This window comes from Montipora capricornis, chromosome 11 (assembly GCF_036669925.1).
Source record: "Montipora capricornis isolate CH-2021 chromosome 11, ASM3666992v2, whole genome shotgun sequence".
In the NCBI taxonomy this organism is placed as follows: domain Eukaryota; kingdom Metazoa; phylum Cnidaria; class Anthozoa; order Scleractinia; family Acroporidae; genus Montipora; species Montipora capricornis.
Window position 1 is genome coordinate 6,146,634 of NC_090893.1, and position 17,996 is coordinate 6,164,629.

At 38.3% G+C, this 17,996-nt stretch overlaps 1 protein-coding gene across 1 annotated transcript; it reads left to right on the forward strand.

Moving 5' to 3' along the window:
• The first annotated feature begins 2,663 nt into the window (after positions 1-2,663).
• On the forward strand, positions 2,664-13,870 carry LOC138023038 (calcyphosin-like protein). Its single transcript, XM_068870072.1, has 6 exons — positions 2,664-2,761; positions 4,649-4,811; positions 5,046-5,126; positions 8,842-8,939; positions 11,513-11,621; positions 12,651-13,870. The coding sequence occupies exons 1-6, from the start codon at positions 2,664-2,666 to the stop codon at positions 12,750-12,752; spliced, it is 651 nt and encodes a 216-aa protein (XP_068726173.1). The 3' UTR covers positions 12,753-13,870.
• The last annotated feature ends 4,126 nt before the right edge of the window (positions 13,871-17,996 follow it).

The window sequence follows — 17,996 nt, forward strand, 5'->3', positions numbered from 1 at the left end:
GAGAAGCATTGTCAGGTACAAGAGAAATAGTAAACTATCGTCGTATAATAATTGGCGCGCTATTAATATTAACTCGGCCTGCTTTGTGACAACAGAAACATATGTCGTGAACTAGCGCCGTTTCTTGCAATTCCATTCAAATACGCGTTATAAAGAGCAAGGCAATGACGAACGTTCTGGAGATGAACTTCAATATTTGCAAGAACACTTTGTTTAATTCGTGGCGCTGTTTCTTTTTGGTTATTTTGTGCTCTTCCATAAATGATCCTACTAGCATTTTAAGTTGCGTCTCCTTGAACCAAACTTTCCGATCCTCCAAGTTGAAGGAGAATTGAAATAGTTTTTTTCCGGAATTACTGTAATTTAGTAGTCCTTTATTTGAGAGTCCAGGCGGTATTTTTGTTGGTTAAACCAACAGGGATTTTCTTTGTATTCGAAATTACATGATAGTAATAATATCATGAAAAATAATTTCTCCTCAAAAGCAATAATAATATTGATCAGTTGGCTTTCCTAGTGGGAAGCTGGTTGTTTTTGTTGGCCTTGAAAACCACTTCCGCTGTTGGCCTTAACGGTCAGTGTGACATTTCACTCATTAGTAACGATGATGATGATCATCATAGTGCTCTACTTTTTTGTTAATACATTAATACAAATCAAATCTTTTGGATCAGGAAACAGGGTGATACCAGTGGAGGTTTTTCTCTGGGTTCTTTGGCTTAACCCCCTCACCAATAAACTTTTGGTTAAGAGTCCCTTTTCTAACGCTGGAGCACTAACTGGGGACACTGTAAACTGAAATCCAAATATTCTCTTTTGATGAGAAGGGAAAACCGGAGCACCCAGGGAAAAATCTCTCAGAGCAGAGTAGAGAACCAACAAACGCAATGACACACCATCCGCTGAGTGTGGGAGGAGTACTCCTCACCACTGCGCCATCCCTGCACCATTAAACCAAAAAACCATTTGTATTGAACAATCATTGTCATCATTACCAACATGGACCCAATGGTATGGTAGCATGTGCAATAATTGTTCATCAGCCTTGTCTGAAGAACAAGGCTTGGTGATTATTAGCTGATGAACAAGGCTCATTGAATAAAAACCTTGACTTCGCGGTGGTTTTTATTAACCTCACCGTCAACAAATAATTGTTAATTGTCGGCCTGCAGTTTCTAGCTCTTAGTTTATGTAGCCCTGTACAGTTTCAATAGCATTTCAAAACCATTTTGTGTGCATGCCAGTCTCGATATTGTTTTTCTCACAATCGACTTCACTTCCAGGAAACAATTTTTTAAACTTATTTTCATTGCTAATTGGGATGGCTGTGGCATTGTCCCTCAATCATCATTTTTCAATCATCAATTTCTGTTTGTATTCTGATTTGTTTGGGCTTCTTTTTTTCTTCAGTCGTGCTTGGGCCATTGACGTCCAGAAGAAAATTGGCCAGTCCTCCAGCTTCAACTCCAAAAATTAAGAGGTTTCGTTAAAATACGACAAGCTGGTGTTAAAGGTTTGGGAACGTAGACATAAGGTAACCTTAAGCTTGATCCATCAAGGTGCCCTCATAGTGATGGGTTACAAAGTGCTGCTCTTTGTTGAGAGTGTGTGGATTATTTCACTTTCTCAGAGTTTTTTTAATTTTCCTTTCCCCAGAGTTTTAAGCCTCTGCATTGCCTCTTGCTATCAGTATTTTAACAACTGCCATATTTGGATGAGGCCTAAATCGCGTGGTGTGGGTTGGGTGGTGTGGGGTCAATGTGTCCGTTTGTTTGCATATCAAAGATGATATATTAGCTCCCTCTGCTTGGTCCAAATTGTCTCAGGTCTGAGGTCTTGGCTGGGTTTATTTCCCATTAACAGATTGTATGAACTTTGTATGGTAAATTTGAATGGTTTAAATTATGGCCGCATAGCCAGTGATGAAAACTACCTATTGTTTAATTAAGTTATTATTTTCAGAATTAGATTGTCCCGTGTATTGCAACAATAACTATTCTTCTTATAATATAAGGGACTTAAAGATGGTATACTGTAAGTTTTGGTGGGAGGGGAAGGGTGAGTATAAACGGATTCTGGGGCAAGTACGTTTCATTGAAATGGGAGCAAAGTAGTATTAGTTATGATGATAATGTTAAATGGCTTTTTGAGTGGTATATTGGGTTTGGTTAATCCAATGACTCTTGCAACACCACCCACCACTGATCGCAAGTAAATATAGTCCTGTGCGTAAGACAGAGGAATTCTTTTAAATCCCACTCCTAGGAGTCAATGGGTTGATGATGATGATGATGATGAGGATGGTGATTAGTGGTGGTTTCCGTATAAAGTGTGTTTTGGGCTCAGTGGGGCTTGTCTTAATCGGCTGACTTGGCCAAGCTACCTTGTTAGACAAGGACCTTTGACCCATTGACTCCCAGTGGAACCCCATTGATGAGTAAAATCGTCTGACGTTAGACAAAGTAAAATACTAAGTCTGGCCAATTTAGGCCAGTATGGGTGTCAAAGGGTTACACAGGCTGAGCTAGAGAAAATTATTTGCTGGTCCCTTGTGAGCACATACACCTGGCAGTGACCTATCCAGAGGGTAGTTCAACATTACTGCGGGACTTTGAAACCTTGCCACTGGCCTTGGATGGGCATTGTGAAAATCTCAAATGATAATGGTGGTTATGAATCAACTCATCCAAGGAAAAAAAGGCAGAGAAAGCTGTACAGAAATTTGGGATTGCACAAAAGAAATAGCCCAAAGCACCAAATGGTGAGGAAGCCAAACAATTCTGGGAAGTATGTTAGGGGCCAACCAGTGAAATGCAATAAAAAGAGCAGGATAGTTGAAGGAAGCAACAAGGGTGCTGCCTAACGGTCGCCTGGGATGTCTTATTTGCAAGCGCGGGCGACCAAATTTCTGAACGAGTGGGTGCCTGATTAATTAACTCTGAGCTCTTGAAAAAATGACTCAGGCTACTCACTTGTCAGGCTCCAAGAAGTGACTTGTCAAAAGACACCACTGATTTTATTCATGAAGCTCCTTGCATGCAAAGCCATCAGAGCGAAAAAACTTTGTACTAAAAGTACAGAAAACTTACGCTTTTGAACAGCAATGGCTCAAGGCTCCACAAGATTTAAGCATTTAGAAAGTCCATAGGCCATTTTCCAAAATACCATAATACTCTTTGTTTTTTTCCCTCTTAATTTTGCATAAGCAGTGATTCCAGTTCCTCATGGGACTTACAATGGTTCCAAGAGAAAACAAAAAAAACATGCAAATTTGGAGGGAAAAACAAAGAGTATTGTGTTATTTCAGAAGTGGCCTGTTTGACCTCTCTTGAGCCATTGCTGAAAGTGGCCTATGTTAACGAAAAACAGAACAAAAATACAAGAGCTAAGATGGCGAGAGATGTGAGCTATTTGTTGAATATCTGAAAGAAAAACGTGAACAAAGAAATCCTGAAGACATCAAAGCCAAAATTATGTATTAAATTGAACGAACATCTCTGCCAGTTCATTCCTTAGTGTGAAGTGAAAAGATGGTAGAGACTGTGAACCGTTAAGTCTTCCAAGGTCTGCTTTCAAGTTTTGATCGACATTTGAAAGAATCCAAGTATCTCGTCAGTATCATTGAAGATGTTGCTTTTGAACGCACAAGAAAATGTCTTGAAAATAAAAACAAGAAATTTAAAAAGGAGGGCAAAGGAAACAGACCTAAATCTCAGTATTTATATAACAAACAAACTTCTTCATGGAAAGTGCTTTTGTACAGTATAAATGCACTAGTTTGTTTTCACAAAACTCACTTGCTCACAGAGCCTTGCTTGTTCATTTTGCAAAAACAAACTCATGTGTTAATACCGTAACTCACATAGTTCCTAAAACAAGAAAAGAAAAGACAGAAAGGAACTTTATTTAAGTGTCTAGTAGATTTAGCGCTGGAGCACTAATTGGGGACACTGTAAAGTGAAATTAACAATTAACACAAGTCAAATTTTGGTTTTTGGAATGACCTAAAATGACCTAAAATGAGCTACAACATTATCTAAAATGTCCTAAAATGACCTACTCATTTTAGGTCATTTTAGATACCGTTGTAACTCATTTTAGGTCAGTAGGTATGTTTTTGTTGGTGGTGACGACGATGATGATGATGATGATGATGATAACTGCGAAAGAGGTTATGGCAAATCCACCAGATAAAGCAGTGAAAGGTAAATTGGAGAGAATCTGTCTGCTCATCGACATGTCAGCCCCCCCACAGAAAGAAACACCTCAGTGAAAACAGTGGAAAAACTAGTTCTGCAACTATAAAGATCATGAAAACAGAAATGATGCAAGTGGTCATAGGTGCCCTTGGGCTTGTGAAGAAGGGGATGGGAAGGTGTACACAAGCAAAAAGTCCCTTGGAACATCAATAGAAGAGCTTCAGAAGAGGAACTGCTCACATAATAAAAGGACCCTGTCCAACAAGTAATCCATAACTCCTTTATGACTGCATCAAGTTCATGAAGTGTACCTGGCACCTTATGAAAAAGAGCAGAACTTAAAGGAAAGCAATAATAGTAAAAATAATTCAAGAGAGAGTCTGTCACCTGTTGGAGATATTTATCAGAGGGACTTAATTAAGTAATTAATCTTTTTTTTTAATTCTAAGGCTCTTAATTAAGTTTTGCAACCATAGAACGACACAGAGGTGGCTTTTTTGTTTACATTTTGATAGGACGTTTCGAATCTATGATGATGATCGCAGCAAAACTCTGAGCTATGACGAGTTTAAGAAAGGGCTTCATGACTATGGGTGTGGGCTCACTGATGAGGTATGAAGAACGCTGTTCAAGTTCTTAAAATTAATTTAAGTGTGATGATGATACTTAGGTCACTTCTCTTTTTTTTCTTAAGGTTTCAAAAACTTTTTCATTTAAGATCTAACTGGTGCAATCTTACTTTAAGTGAAGATTTGAAGCATTCAAAGACTGGTTTGTGTGTGTGAATGTGTATATATACAATCGAGTGTTAACTTTGATGGTGTTGCCCTTTTATTTGTTCTGCAGGAGGTGCAAGAATTGTTCACATATTTTGACAAAGATGGAGCTGGTGGCATTGATATAGATGAATTTTATTTGGCATTCAGAGTAAGCCACACTTGCATTTTTTTTTACTATAGTAAAGCGTAGTTTACCATAGTTAAGACATTTTGTAATGTGGCCAGCTTACCTCACATTACTATGGTAAATGTCTGTCTGGTCTGTCGCATTGGCAACAGTGGCAGGATAAAGCAAAGTTTACTATAGTAAACCAACCTGAATTAAGTTAGTTTATCACAAGTTCGTCTAAAATTTGTTTTCTTTAGATCAGGGATCGCGTTAACGCAGAAATCGTGCATTTTTACGCAAATAAAATCCAAAAAATGCATCATCGAAATTTGAATGCGTCCCAGGACGCATGGCACTGACTTAAATAACTCACACAACTTGCTTTGATTTGTCAGTATATTCTGTTGTTTGTAAAACTGTTGGAGCGATCTGTGATCATAATTGAAGTTCTAAGAAATGGGGTTAAAAACATCTAAAAAGGTTTAAACTAAATTTTCGACCGCCTTCTGCGGTCTTCTTCAGAGGAATGTACTCTGCAAGTCACTGAATGCAAATATATAGCAAAAGACGTTACTGTTCGTTGCTCCTAAGGGAGGAAACCAGTGATGGGTAAACCCTTGGAAAGGGTGCTCTTTCATTAACAGAGTTCTTGTCCAGGAATGAATGTAACGGCTCTAGAAAAAGCCTTTGTCGGCCGGTCCTATGCATATGCGTCAATATTAATTCCAAGTTGGTTACTCTCTTTTTCTCATAATTTAAAACAAACTCGTTTTCTCGCAGAGGGTCACCAAGATTTTGGGACCCCCAAAAAATGCTTGGGACCCCAATTTGGCCGAACATGCGGGTCCCAGGACCCAGATTGAAAAATCCTAGTGCCATCCCTGTTAGATGACAGCTTGTTGATGTTGTTTTTTTTGACATGCAACATGCAACGACTCTTCGATTGTGCCAGCCTTTGAAATACAAACACACACATAAAACCTCTGCTTTTGATACTCTGAGATACGTTCTGAATCACTGTGCTTTCGTTTACTGATCCACCAACTGAATGTGAGTAGATGTTTGTGAATAATTTCTCCCAAGGTCTGTGAGAAGCATGCCGAAGTATTTTTCCCTTACACAGCATAACGCACAGCACACACAAACTTGGCAACAAGAATGAATGTCAAAGCCTGCGAGGCCAGTTCTCACTTCGACATTATCACTTACTTGTACATACTGACGAAGCACTTCAAACGCTCTTTTTTTTTTAATTTCAGAGCTTTCATCCTTTAGTTTTACAATACATTTTTTTCCCTATATCTCTTCAAACCATCCTTGCGGTCTGGGATATACCCAAGCCGTTGGGTTTGCCATGTGAAAGCGGCTTTCCGTTTCCGCTGCTGTCGGACTTTTCTTGCAAGGAGAGCAATATTTTTGTTTTCTTTTGTGAAGAAAGTAAAGAGCCAGCAAATGAAACTGGTGAGCTTTTGGGATAGCAATAATCAAAAGGAAAAGAGCCACAATCATCATTATCAAGCGGCACGGCAGAATGAAGCCTATTTTATTGACGTAAAAATCAGTCATGCAAATGAAAAAGGAATGTCTGCATTTATTTGTCTGTTACCAACTTAACGTTTGATTGACACGATTGAACCCCAAAACCACTGATTTACTATAGTGTATAAGTCAAGTGTGACCTCAGCCAATATTTGTTAGTAGGTCATAGTTGATGTTAACTTAGTGTAGTGCTCTGAAGCTCAGGGTCAGTGATTGAACGTCCCAGTGTGTTGCATTTTGCCTCACTCACTATCTCCTTAGGTACACAGATACTGCAAAACATCCTGATGAGGAATATAAACCTCACCTCATATACCATATTGATAAATTTTGACCATTGTATTATGCATATTTAAATTATTTTGACCTTATGTTAATAATCATCCCAACTAGCTATGTTATCATGGTAAACAACCTCATTGCTCTTTGGAGGTTGGGTGCCAGAGACATCCTGGAGCTTCCACCATTGGCAGCCAGCTCCAAGATGGAGACTGCACCAATGGCTGGCAAAACCTGACAACCCAGCCATGAGCCCACACGCACTCGAGAAAAACGGGCACCTGTCACACTGATACACAGTGGAGAATACTTTTATAGTAATAGGTGTTACCCTCTTTAAATAAAGGTTGTTATTAAAGCAGAGGGTGGGGAGGGAGGGAACAAAAACCGCTAAATGCTCCACACATAATGCTCCTACTTCCGGCCACACTGATAAACAAAAAATTTCCAAAACATTCGTTCAATTAATCCTTAATAGTACTCGGCCTCATGTGATTGGACTCCACTCACCTCTTACCAATAGGTCATTTTCAAAATATCGAATGTTCAGCTTGCTAGTGAGGCAGTGAGAACAAAAACAATTATAGAAACATGTTTGAATGAATGCATACATCCCAGCCTTCCTGTAAATCCTATTTTTCCTATTTATTTTATAGGATCCTATAAAACTCCTATAATGAGCCAAAAACTCTGATATTTCCTATAAATACAGTTAAAGGAAAATGAAAGTGTTAAATGTTTCTCATTCAAAATGTGTCACCTCTTGATATATATCTAGTAACATGTTAACCCTTTAAGCCCCAATATCCACTTAGAAATTCTCATACTGATCTTCATACATTTCCTTAAAGAATTACAAATGTAGTTGAGAGAGTTTGATAACAGATGAAAGCATTTTGCCTTTAGTGGTCATTTTACAAACTCTCATAAGCATTGATGTTGGTCACTATTGGAAGTTAAACTATTCATAAGCGGCTGACCTTTTTTGGAGGTTGTAAGGGGTGGTCATGTGACTGTTGACAATCACTGTTTACTTTTGTTTGTAAATCGTCTTATCAATGAACACATTGCAAACTCGTGAAATGATGCAAGACTCATTGTATTGTGTTTCAACCTAAGAATTTTATTTGTGAGTGCCTGAAAATCCTCCTATAGAACTCCTATATTTTGTCCTATAAATCTCCTATATTCCTGCTAATTTCTTCCTATTTTTTCTATACTTTTTTATTGGAAAATGGCTGGGATGTATGATGAATGTGAAAAATATTTACATATCACCACTTTACTTTGTCTTTGTCCTCACTGCCTCACTATCAAGCTGAATTTTAACATATCAAAAAAGGCCTATTAATCATAAAAATTTTGATTTCCGAGAAAAGAAGAGCCAAGTTTTGAAAGAAAGGAAAATTTGCATTAAAGACTGACAAATGAGGTGTAAATTGTTTAATGTCACTCAGAAAGAAAGAAAGCTCAGTTTAGGAGTCTGTACACTGTATCTGTGGTGGTTGAAACCAAGGTTGTGATTGTTTGAATTTAAATTACAACTTGGAATGTGATTGGCTTATTGAACGGTCTGATAACAAAACTATCTGATAATGAACTGTCCGATAACAACTCGGCAAGTGAATTAGTGCAAAATAGGAATTTTTCATACCAATCACAGTGGTCATGACAAGATTTACACTGGTAGTAGTGTGAATTGATCTATAATACAAAGCACATTTTTATTATAAATAAACTCAAAATTAATGTGCTTTACAACAGCAAGCAGAGAAAGAAAAAATTCAATAGAAGATAACATGGTTGAAAACTTAACCAAGTGGCTGTTTACATAGCCAGTAGATTGGAGAACAAGACCACAAGGACAATTGCGATCAGTGGTGTTACACCCTAACCACTGAAACGCACCTACTTACATCAAGTCTTTCAATTGCAGAAACCTTTGTCTGGTTCTAGACTTGCTGTGGTCAAAAAGGCGTTTCAGAAGGCAGACAAGACTGGCGATGGTGTATTAACTTTTGAAGACTTGAAGAAGTAAGTTTTTTTTCAAAGTGATGCAGTACCAAGTCACATTATCAGTTTGCTTTTATCAGTCAGGATTACTCTGGGGAGAATGTCATTTGACACCAATTTTGTTGTTTTAAGCTTGTAGATAAAATCCTTAAAGACGATTGTAATAATTATTCATGGTGTGCTTGAAATTCTTAGCATGGCCATTGATTGAAAGCTTCAGTGCAGTATTTAGCGCTGTTGCTGTTTATTTCATTGTACAAATGAGGTGGTCCCTTCTTTTTAGTCTGCAAGTGAAATCCTAAAGTGTGACTATTTAAATGAAAGCTACTGAGCAGTACTTTCCTGTGGCACTGTTTTATACATAAACCCTTGAATTTTGAGATTACACTTTCAAGGCCTTGAAAGTCCTTGAAAATCTCTGCTATTCATTCCTGGCCCTTGAAAGTCCTTGAATTTTTATTACCCCACATTTTCAATCTTGGAGAACTTCATTAAAAATAATCAGCCGCTCAAGTTATTTCATACAAACGCGACAATTAAGCTGTGGGGTCAAGAATAGTTACCAGTGCCTTAATTGTATTATTTTCATGTACATTATGGAAAGTGAGCAAGAATCGTATTGTCAGACTATTTTCGTGAGTAAATTCTTCAAACATGATAATGTAATGGATTTGATGATAAAAATTACGGGCAGAAACATACTTATTAAAGACAACGTTTCGGTGTCCTCATGACACCATCATCAGGTCAAATATAATATTTTACAGATACCTCGAATATTAATGTTCAAGATTAAGTTCAAAGTCCCTAGAGTCTAGGTGAAAAGTTTTGCCTTTATCGAGGCACTTTGGATATTCAGACACGGTTTGTGCTCGCGAATAAGGAACATTTTCATACACAAGACAATCAAATTTGCATGAGCATTTCTTAAGAATGCGAAACATATCAGGTGTTATTGTTCTTGATTGATGTTGACTTTTGGCTGTGATTAACTCTTCAACTTAAATTAACGCCCACGTCGCCAGTGGAGGGTAGGTGCCCAGGAAGCCTGGGGGCTGCAACCGCAGTCACATCCCCAAGGCGCTAGAACACCCGACTGGCCTGCCCAACCCGCAACCAAGCCACGAGCCCCCCGCGCCAGGCCCCCCTAAGGCACCCGTCACACTTGAGCCAGATAGCTCAGTGGAATAATAATAATAATAATAATAATAATAATAACACACAAAAAAAAAAAAGAAAGGGGGGGAGAGGGAGGGAACGCCGAGAACCACTAAACTCCTAAACCGACTCACAACGCCACGCCAACAGAGCAACAAACACGCTGCAAGCACATTGGACAACGCATGCACTACGCAGGAATACCGCTGAACCATGTCAGCCCCAGGGCTCCCCCAACCTAAAGAGTGCTGCAAACGCTACAAAAACGCATAACAACGCTAACAAACGCCTGCAAAACGCTACTGACCGGACTAGCTCCCGGTCGTGAACCATGTAACTACAACAAACGCTACAGAACGCACCAAAACGCTGAACAACGCTACCAGACGGCCAAGACACTAACAACCGCCTGCAAAACACTACTGACCAGACTAGCTCCTAGTCGTTAACTATGTTAAATTTTATTTAACTATATTTAAAAAAGAGGTCCTTGAAATTTCAAAATGTGGTCCTTCAAAGTCCTTGAGTTTTTAATATAGTACAAGGCTGTTACCTAACAGGAGCCCGGTAGCCTGGGGCTCCCAAAGAATAGCTCTCGGCTCCTTAATTTTTCACAGCAACACCTTTCACTTGATATGTTGGGCTCCTAAGTTCTCAGCGTTTAGCTCTGAGGGCCCCTTTAAAATTTTCTTAGGCAGCAGCCTTGTAGTATAATATGTACACTTATATAGCGCCAAATTCCCAGAGTTCGATGGCACTTAAAAACTTATAAAAAATAGAATTTAGAATTGTAATTGATCATGATTAAATAAAAGTGTAATTAAATAGATAAGCCCTAAGTTTTTCTTTTAAAGTTTTCCCGTGTCTTCTGAATTTTGAGATAGTCTGGCAAGCTGTTCCATAGGGAAGGGCCATGAACAGAAACCGCCCAATCTCCATTATCCTTTTGTCCAGGAGTTAGGAACAATCAGAAGGATTTTTGAACCTGATCTTAGTGCTCTAGTACATGTAGGCTTAAACCTTACGATAAGATCACATAAATATGTCAGAGCGTTGTTAGGGACACTTGTAGGCCATCAGAAGAATTTTAAAAATGATTCTATTTTCAACTGGTGATGTAGAACAGGTGATATATGCTTGTACTTCTTCGAACCAGATACTAAGCGTGCAGCAGCATTTTGTACACTCTGGAGACGTTTGACTAAGTACTTCGGGAGGCCAGTGAGCAAAGAGTTGTAATGTTACAGTAGTAGTCCAATTTGCTGGTTATAAAGGCATGAACTATGGTCTATTTTGGTCTAAAATAGTGTACAAAGCCTGAAGGTGTTTCTTACTGTGGCTGTATCTTGAAGTGCAACCAGTATTTTGACTGCAGACTACTGAACTACATGTATACTTTTTGATCAACTTGATTAAATGTTTTTGTGTTCCTTTAGGACTTATAGTTGCAGAGAGCACCCTGATTACAAAAATGGAAAAAAGACAGAGAAGGAAGTGTTTGAAGAATTTTTGAGGACGTTTGAACCAGATGACAAAGATGGAAAGGTAACTCAAATAATTGAATGGATTTATGCAAGACCAAGGGGAAAATTTTTGATAAGTGATAAAAATTAAGTTAGAATGTTGAGCATTTGAGTTAACTTTTCAACTCTCTCTCAAAAATAAAATAACATTCACTTGTAGCAAAAATAATAGTTCATTTGTAGTTCAGGGAATGTCCACAGTGATGGCAAGCTTAAAAAAAGTATTTTATATTCATTCATCACATTTAAGAAAACTTTAAACAGTTTAACTGTAAAGTTTGTTTCACATGTGAAGTTTACAAGACTTGTAAACAGTATTTAAGTACTGCATCAACCAATGGAAATACTTAACAAAGTTGCAGTGTCGTAGTGTTCTTTCCACCTTTGCCTTTGATTCTAATATTATTCGGGGCTTGAAATTCAGCAATACTGCAACAAGATACAAAAAAATTTCACTTATGTCCAGAAATGCACCTAATTAGATGCATGTCCAATTTTGACATCCAACACGAAGTGTCCCTTTAAGTCTGGGCAATTGCTACCTATTTTCAACAACAAGGTAAGGATAAAGGTTAGCATTATTTTTAGGTTAGGGTAAATGCAGCCGTTAATCTTTACTTAAAGGGCAGCATTTGGGGGTCACTTTGTGACATTTTTGTCCGTATTCCATGACATGAGTGATGTTGAAGTTGGGGAGAAGAGCAAGGGGACACTTCGTGACGCTTATTGAAATCCACATGCATCTAAGTATGTGAAATTTAGTTGCAAAAACTTGAAATTTGCAAAGCTGTCGCACTGTATTGTGTTGCCAGCGGTTTCAGAAAACAAAATATGAACCTGCAATACTTGTGTTAGCCTACAATTAAGCAAGCTTTCGGAGTGGCTGGTGGGAGGAAGGCTCTCCTTCTAACTCTTACCACCATTATGCATACACCCATCAAAATAATAATTTATTTTTTCAGAAATGTGATTGGTTGCTCCAAAATCCAAGTGTTGAAATAAATTTTCAATGGTGTCACGACGTACATGTAACCTTTTTTCCATTCCTTAGGTGACGGAAGAAGAATTTTTGGAGTATTACTCCAATGTGGGAGCAAACATTGATAATGATGCCTACTTTGATTTGATGGTTAGAAATGCATGGAAGTTGTGAAGCATCTCTTTCATTAAGACATGTGAAGAGGTTTTAGCCATTTACAAAATTGTTCCAGAACTCAACTGAAGGGAAAGTTACACATAGTGGCCAGTGTGGTAGTTTTCCAGTTTGGTGTGCTTAAATATTTGTTTTGAATGCCATACTCTCTAAGGAGTTTTTTTTTTTAAAAGTCTTTTTAATCCTTCTTATCAAGTAATATAAGTACTGTAGTATGAGGTTTTTCTTCTGAGCATGATCACTTAAAAGATTTGATGTCCAAACCTATTGTGCTTTCTTAGAATTGAAAATTTTTGTCACAGGTGTACTGAGCACAAAAACCTAAGGGTTCTTCTTGTACACGAAGCACAGCAAAATTACTCCAAATCATCCTTAACACGGAAGAAAACCATAGTCTTGCCCCCTTTAAGTGTTTGGTTTGTAGGTCTGCATAGAAACTTAGCTGTGCAGGCAACACTCATTTAGGGTTGTTTTCCCAAGGTGTTGTCTCTAAAGTGGTATCTGTGCCCACTAAACCTTTTAGTGCCATAAAAGGTTATGGTTAGCCTTGTATGGGTGGGCACAGATATCACTTTAGAGACAACAGCTTGAAAAAACAACCCTTAGGAGTAATAGTTATTATTACTGCAAACAAAACCTGAAGTGTGCATTGGTTTTTAAAGAATTGATGATGTTTTATTGTGATAGTGTGAAGATGATGGACATTGTTATATAATATTAATTTTACTTTATATCTTTTAAGAGTGCAATAAAGGATTTGACTTGATGGGTATTTTAGCCAAAAAACTTTAATGTTCTTCCTTTACTTTTCCTCATTCTTCAAGGATATTTCTGTTCGAAAAATCTGCTTTCACAAGATCCTAAAACAAGATTCTAAAGAATCAATAGAATTTGACAAGGGTAGACATCTGACTAGACTTTTGTACATGCTTTTACTTTGCCACTAAAATGCTTTGAGTGCTCCTTCTTCCTCACTAAAGTGCTTGGTCTCCCCACAAAAAGTCACTAAAATATCCAGTTAATGCTCATTACATAAACTTAGGGTGAAGGCTGTTTTTGAAACTTGAATTTTCTTAATTTGAACATTTCAACACAAATAAAGGCTCAGCTTCACAAAAGTGTACTCTGTATGTACAACACAAAAGTAGTATCATAAGTTAACAGTATATGGTATTTGATATTTAAGGTGGCTCAAACCAGTTTCAGCACTTCCATGAGACCTTGTTATTGGAAGCATTGACACTACAACACTTTATCACGTAACAGCAATGTATGTTATGGTACCATGTGAAACATCAATTATTGCTGAACAAAATGCAGTCATTTTTGTGATGTAACAAGTTACCATGGCAACAGGAAAGCCTTGCAAAAACACCCTTTATTTTGGCTGTAGTTGCTCATAGCCAATTTTTTTATTACACGCAAGTGATCAACAGGCCAAGATGAAACTCTCTGCAGAGTTTAAAAAAATTCTGTGAAGCGGATTCAGAGCTATCTTAAATTTTCAGTTATTTAAGGTGGCTCTAAATCTGCTCCACACAATTTTTTTTGAACTTTGCAGAAAGTTTCATTCTGGCATGCTGATTACATTTAAGAAAAAAAAAATTGTGGGTCACCAACTTCATTTTTGGGATATGCACAGCTAAAGCCAAAATATGGGGTGTTGTTGCAGGGCTTTCCTTTTGCCATGGTAACAAATCTTTTTCAGCAATAATTGGTGTTTGACCTGGTACCATAACATTACTGTTAAATGATAAAGTGTTGTAGAGTCAATCCTTCTAATAAGAACGTTTCTTTCAAGTGTTGAAACTGAAATGCACCACCTCAAGTGACAGATAGTTAGTCTTTGTTGTTGTTTTGCAACATAAGTGTTGTTTCAATGTAATCTCCTAAGGATTGTTCTTGATATTATAATTTTGCCATAAAAAAAAAACATTTTACTTTGGTTTTCTCTGAAAATTTTTTTGGGGGAAAAATGCCACTAAAATGCTCGAATAGTGCTCAATGCATTTGTCTCACTAAAATGCTCAAAAAAATTGTCAGCATAATGAACAAAAGCCAACATCTGACAACAAATCATATGACAGACTTGAGAAAATGCATAGAGGCTCACTGATACTTACCCCAGATTACCCATTTAGACTGCCTATCATTGGTTTACTGCACCTTTCAATAACATGCAGACTCTTAAATTGAAAGGTCAACCGACAAATGCGTTTTTCGCTAGGGTCAATCAAACGTTCGGCGGCTCCTCCGAGCTTCCGACTACTGTGGAGTGCGCAGTAATCAAATCACATTGTTAAGCCCACAGTTCAGTCAACATAGTCAGAAGCTGGGAGGAGCTGCCAAACATTTGATTGACGGTAGCAAAAAACGCATTTGTTGGTTGGCCTTTGAATTTAATAGTCCGCACGTTATTGAAAGGCAGTAACCTGCTAGATCAATGATATTCATGTTATAAACTTTAAAAAGGGATGCTACAAGGGTGTCTAAACATAGCTTTGCAGTCAACACTCATTTAAGGTTGTCCCAAGCTGATGTCTCTTAAGTGATATCTGTACCCACTAAACCTTTTAGTACCATAAGGAATAATAGTTATTATTACTGCAAACGAAACCTGAAGTGTGCATACTGGTGTTTCAGTCAAAGAACATCTAACATTTAGACTGTTCACACTAAAGGTCTGTTTGTGTACAAGGGCAATGCAAGCTAAAATGAATTACAGCATACCTCGGTATTTTCTCTTTTAATGCATACACATCGGCAATGACATGTACAGGAAAGAGTGGGGAGTTATTACACAAGGAACCAGTGCATGTACATTGTATACAGCTATTTTGAGAAAGGTTGTCGGAAAAAGTGCACGCGACAATCCTGAAAGGTATTGTGGGTGATTTTAAGTACACTGTTTTTCAAAGAAATTTAAAAGAATCTTAGGGGAGGCCACTGATATATGTTTGCGAGTGCTGAAGGAAAGTAACAAAAGTAGGTTCGACAGCTACAGTCGTTAGCAACAGTGTATTGATCATATCCCATATTACCTTTCGGGATTGTGGCGTGCACTTTATTCTTGACAAACTTTCTCGAAATAGCTGTACATAAAGCATTAGCTAGTTTACATGAACTTGATTTGGTACTTGTCAATTACCCATACACTTAGCATTTTTGAAGACAGAGCTGACTAGTCCACCGCCTCGCTTTGGAGAGCTCTCTCACAGGCTAGCTCGACTCCTATCAGGAGCACTTTGTACTTTTCAGTATGCCTGCGTTACCTGTGTTAATAGCTTTGTACTTCTCCCCTTTTCTCTTTGTAGCCTTCACATCAAACTGGGTTGTCTGTGCTACATGTTACACAAAAACACAAGGCACTGAGCTGGGTGGTATTGAACTGCAGTGTTCCATTTAATTTTTTCAAGTGGAGGGGGGGGGGGGGGGTCATGTGGACTACTTGAGGGGTCACCCTGATGTTGTGCCAGCAGTGGCCCTTTTGCTCACATGTTCACGCGTTGAATTATTTTGCAATGTCTTGTCCCATTTTGATGGGACGCCATTGTAGGTTAATTAAACCTTCTACTGTGTCCACTGGATAAAAGCTATGCATTTCTATCACCCCCTGAAACTTACCCAAAATATGTGCAGAAGACTCAATGCAAAAAGACAATACTTAGCAGGGGAGTGACAGGTTTCCATTTTTTTGACATGGGTGGGAAAAAAAGAAGAAATCATACTTGTTTTTCGACTGGACTGTGATATGGCAACCCAGTAATAAATAAGAAATAATATAATAATGGCAAGGCTCCATGTAGAGCATTGTTCAAATTTCCTTAAATGATGTTTATGTCTTAGAAAAGGATTAAAATGTCTTTAACCCATTGACTCCTGGTGTTCCCCTTTGACGAGTAAAATCGTCTGGCGTTAGATAGAGTAAAATACTAAGTATGGCCGGTTTAGGGGTGAATGGGTTAAACCAGTCTTAAATTATTCACATGAAGGTGACTCTTGTATGGACAGAGGCATAGTGTTCCATAGTCTTGGCCCGTGTGCCGAAAATGCGCAGTCACTGTAGTTCTTACTGATTGTTGTTGGTTCCTTGAGGTACTTTTTATTGCTAGATCGTAGATCACGCAATTGTGTTGCATGGCTCTAGCAATTCTTTAAGGTAGTTAGGAGCAAGCTCATTCAGTGATTTGTAGACAAGTAGTAGTTCACCTCACCGAGCATAACTACAACTGATGTTTTATAGTCATAACTCTGCAATAATTATTGGAATATTGGCTTTTGGAGCAAGAGGTCCCTAGTTCGATTCTTGGTGACTTCGTCTGCCTCAAATTTCCTCTGATCCGTGTAGCTATACTGTTAAATACCTGTAAAAGGGAGCCCTGGCAGAGGGAGGGGGGTAAAATGCGCACCATCGCCTTCCATTGATAGAAGGAACAGCTTTATTGGGTACCCCTCCTGCAACGTACAATATAAATTTGTAATACAACACAAGGGGAAAAAAAAGATGATAATAATGATAAGGAAAAGAAATAAAGAAAAGAAAAGAAGCAAACCCCAAAAGGGGTAGGTGCAACGGGACTAATGTCCCATGCAAGGCACCGCCCCTAAAAAGTGACTTTACCTGGACATTGCTGTCCTAATTATAATTTGACAGTAGCCCATGAGTAGGAGCTTGCCTCTCCCATACAAACCCTATGAGTCAACCTTTGCACATATTTTCCTATTTTTAGAATGCCACTGCATGCGCCATTTGGAATGGCCAATCAGAATAAAGTTACTGTGAAAGACAAAAATAGCAAAAACTAGGTCTGCAAATTCATGTAAATGTGAGTCTTCTGCTGAGGGGTTAGTTCTAAAAATAGAAAGATGCGTGCAAAGGTTGAATTCAAGGATATAGTGCATAGGGAGGCTCCTGTATTTAATCATTGTTGTTTGTTCTTTATCATTGTCATCATCGTTTTCATAATCATCATCATCACTAGAATGTGTTTTCCCGCTTCACTGTTTCGGAACATACTCTTTCATGAAGGAAACTGGTCATGTTTTGAATGAGGTACTGAGTTTAATAGGCATTTTAAAAGTAACAACACAATAATCTGTTGAGGAATAGGGGTGTTGCACTAAAACTACATGCACATGTGCCTTTCTCTAGTTATGGTGGGGATCAGGGAAAAAAGTGCTTCATAAAAGGTGGGAGGGGGGGGGTCATTTTGCGCCCTTCCTGCCCCCCCCCCCCCCAATCCT

Excerpts from the sequence above, each read along its gene's own strand:
- LOC138023038 (XM_068870072.1), top strand. The coding sequence starts at position 2,664 with ATGGTGGTTATGAATCAACTCATCCAAGGAAAAAAAGGCAGAGAAAGC. Across the intron at positions 2,762-4,648 it reads ATAGCCCAAAGCACCAAATG|GCTCTTAATTAAGTTTTGCA; the intron begins GTGAGGAAGCCA and ends TTTAATTCTAAG. Across the intron at positions 11,622-12,650 it reads CAGATGACAAAGATGGAAAG|GTGACGGAAGAAGAATTTTT; the intron begins GTAACTCAAATA and ends TCCATTCCTTAG.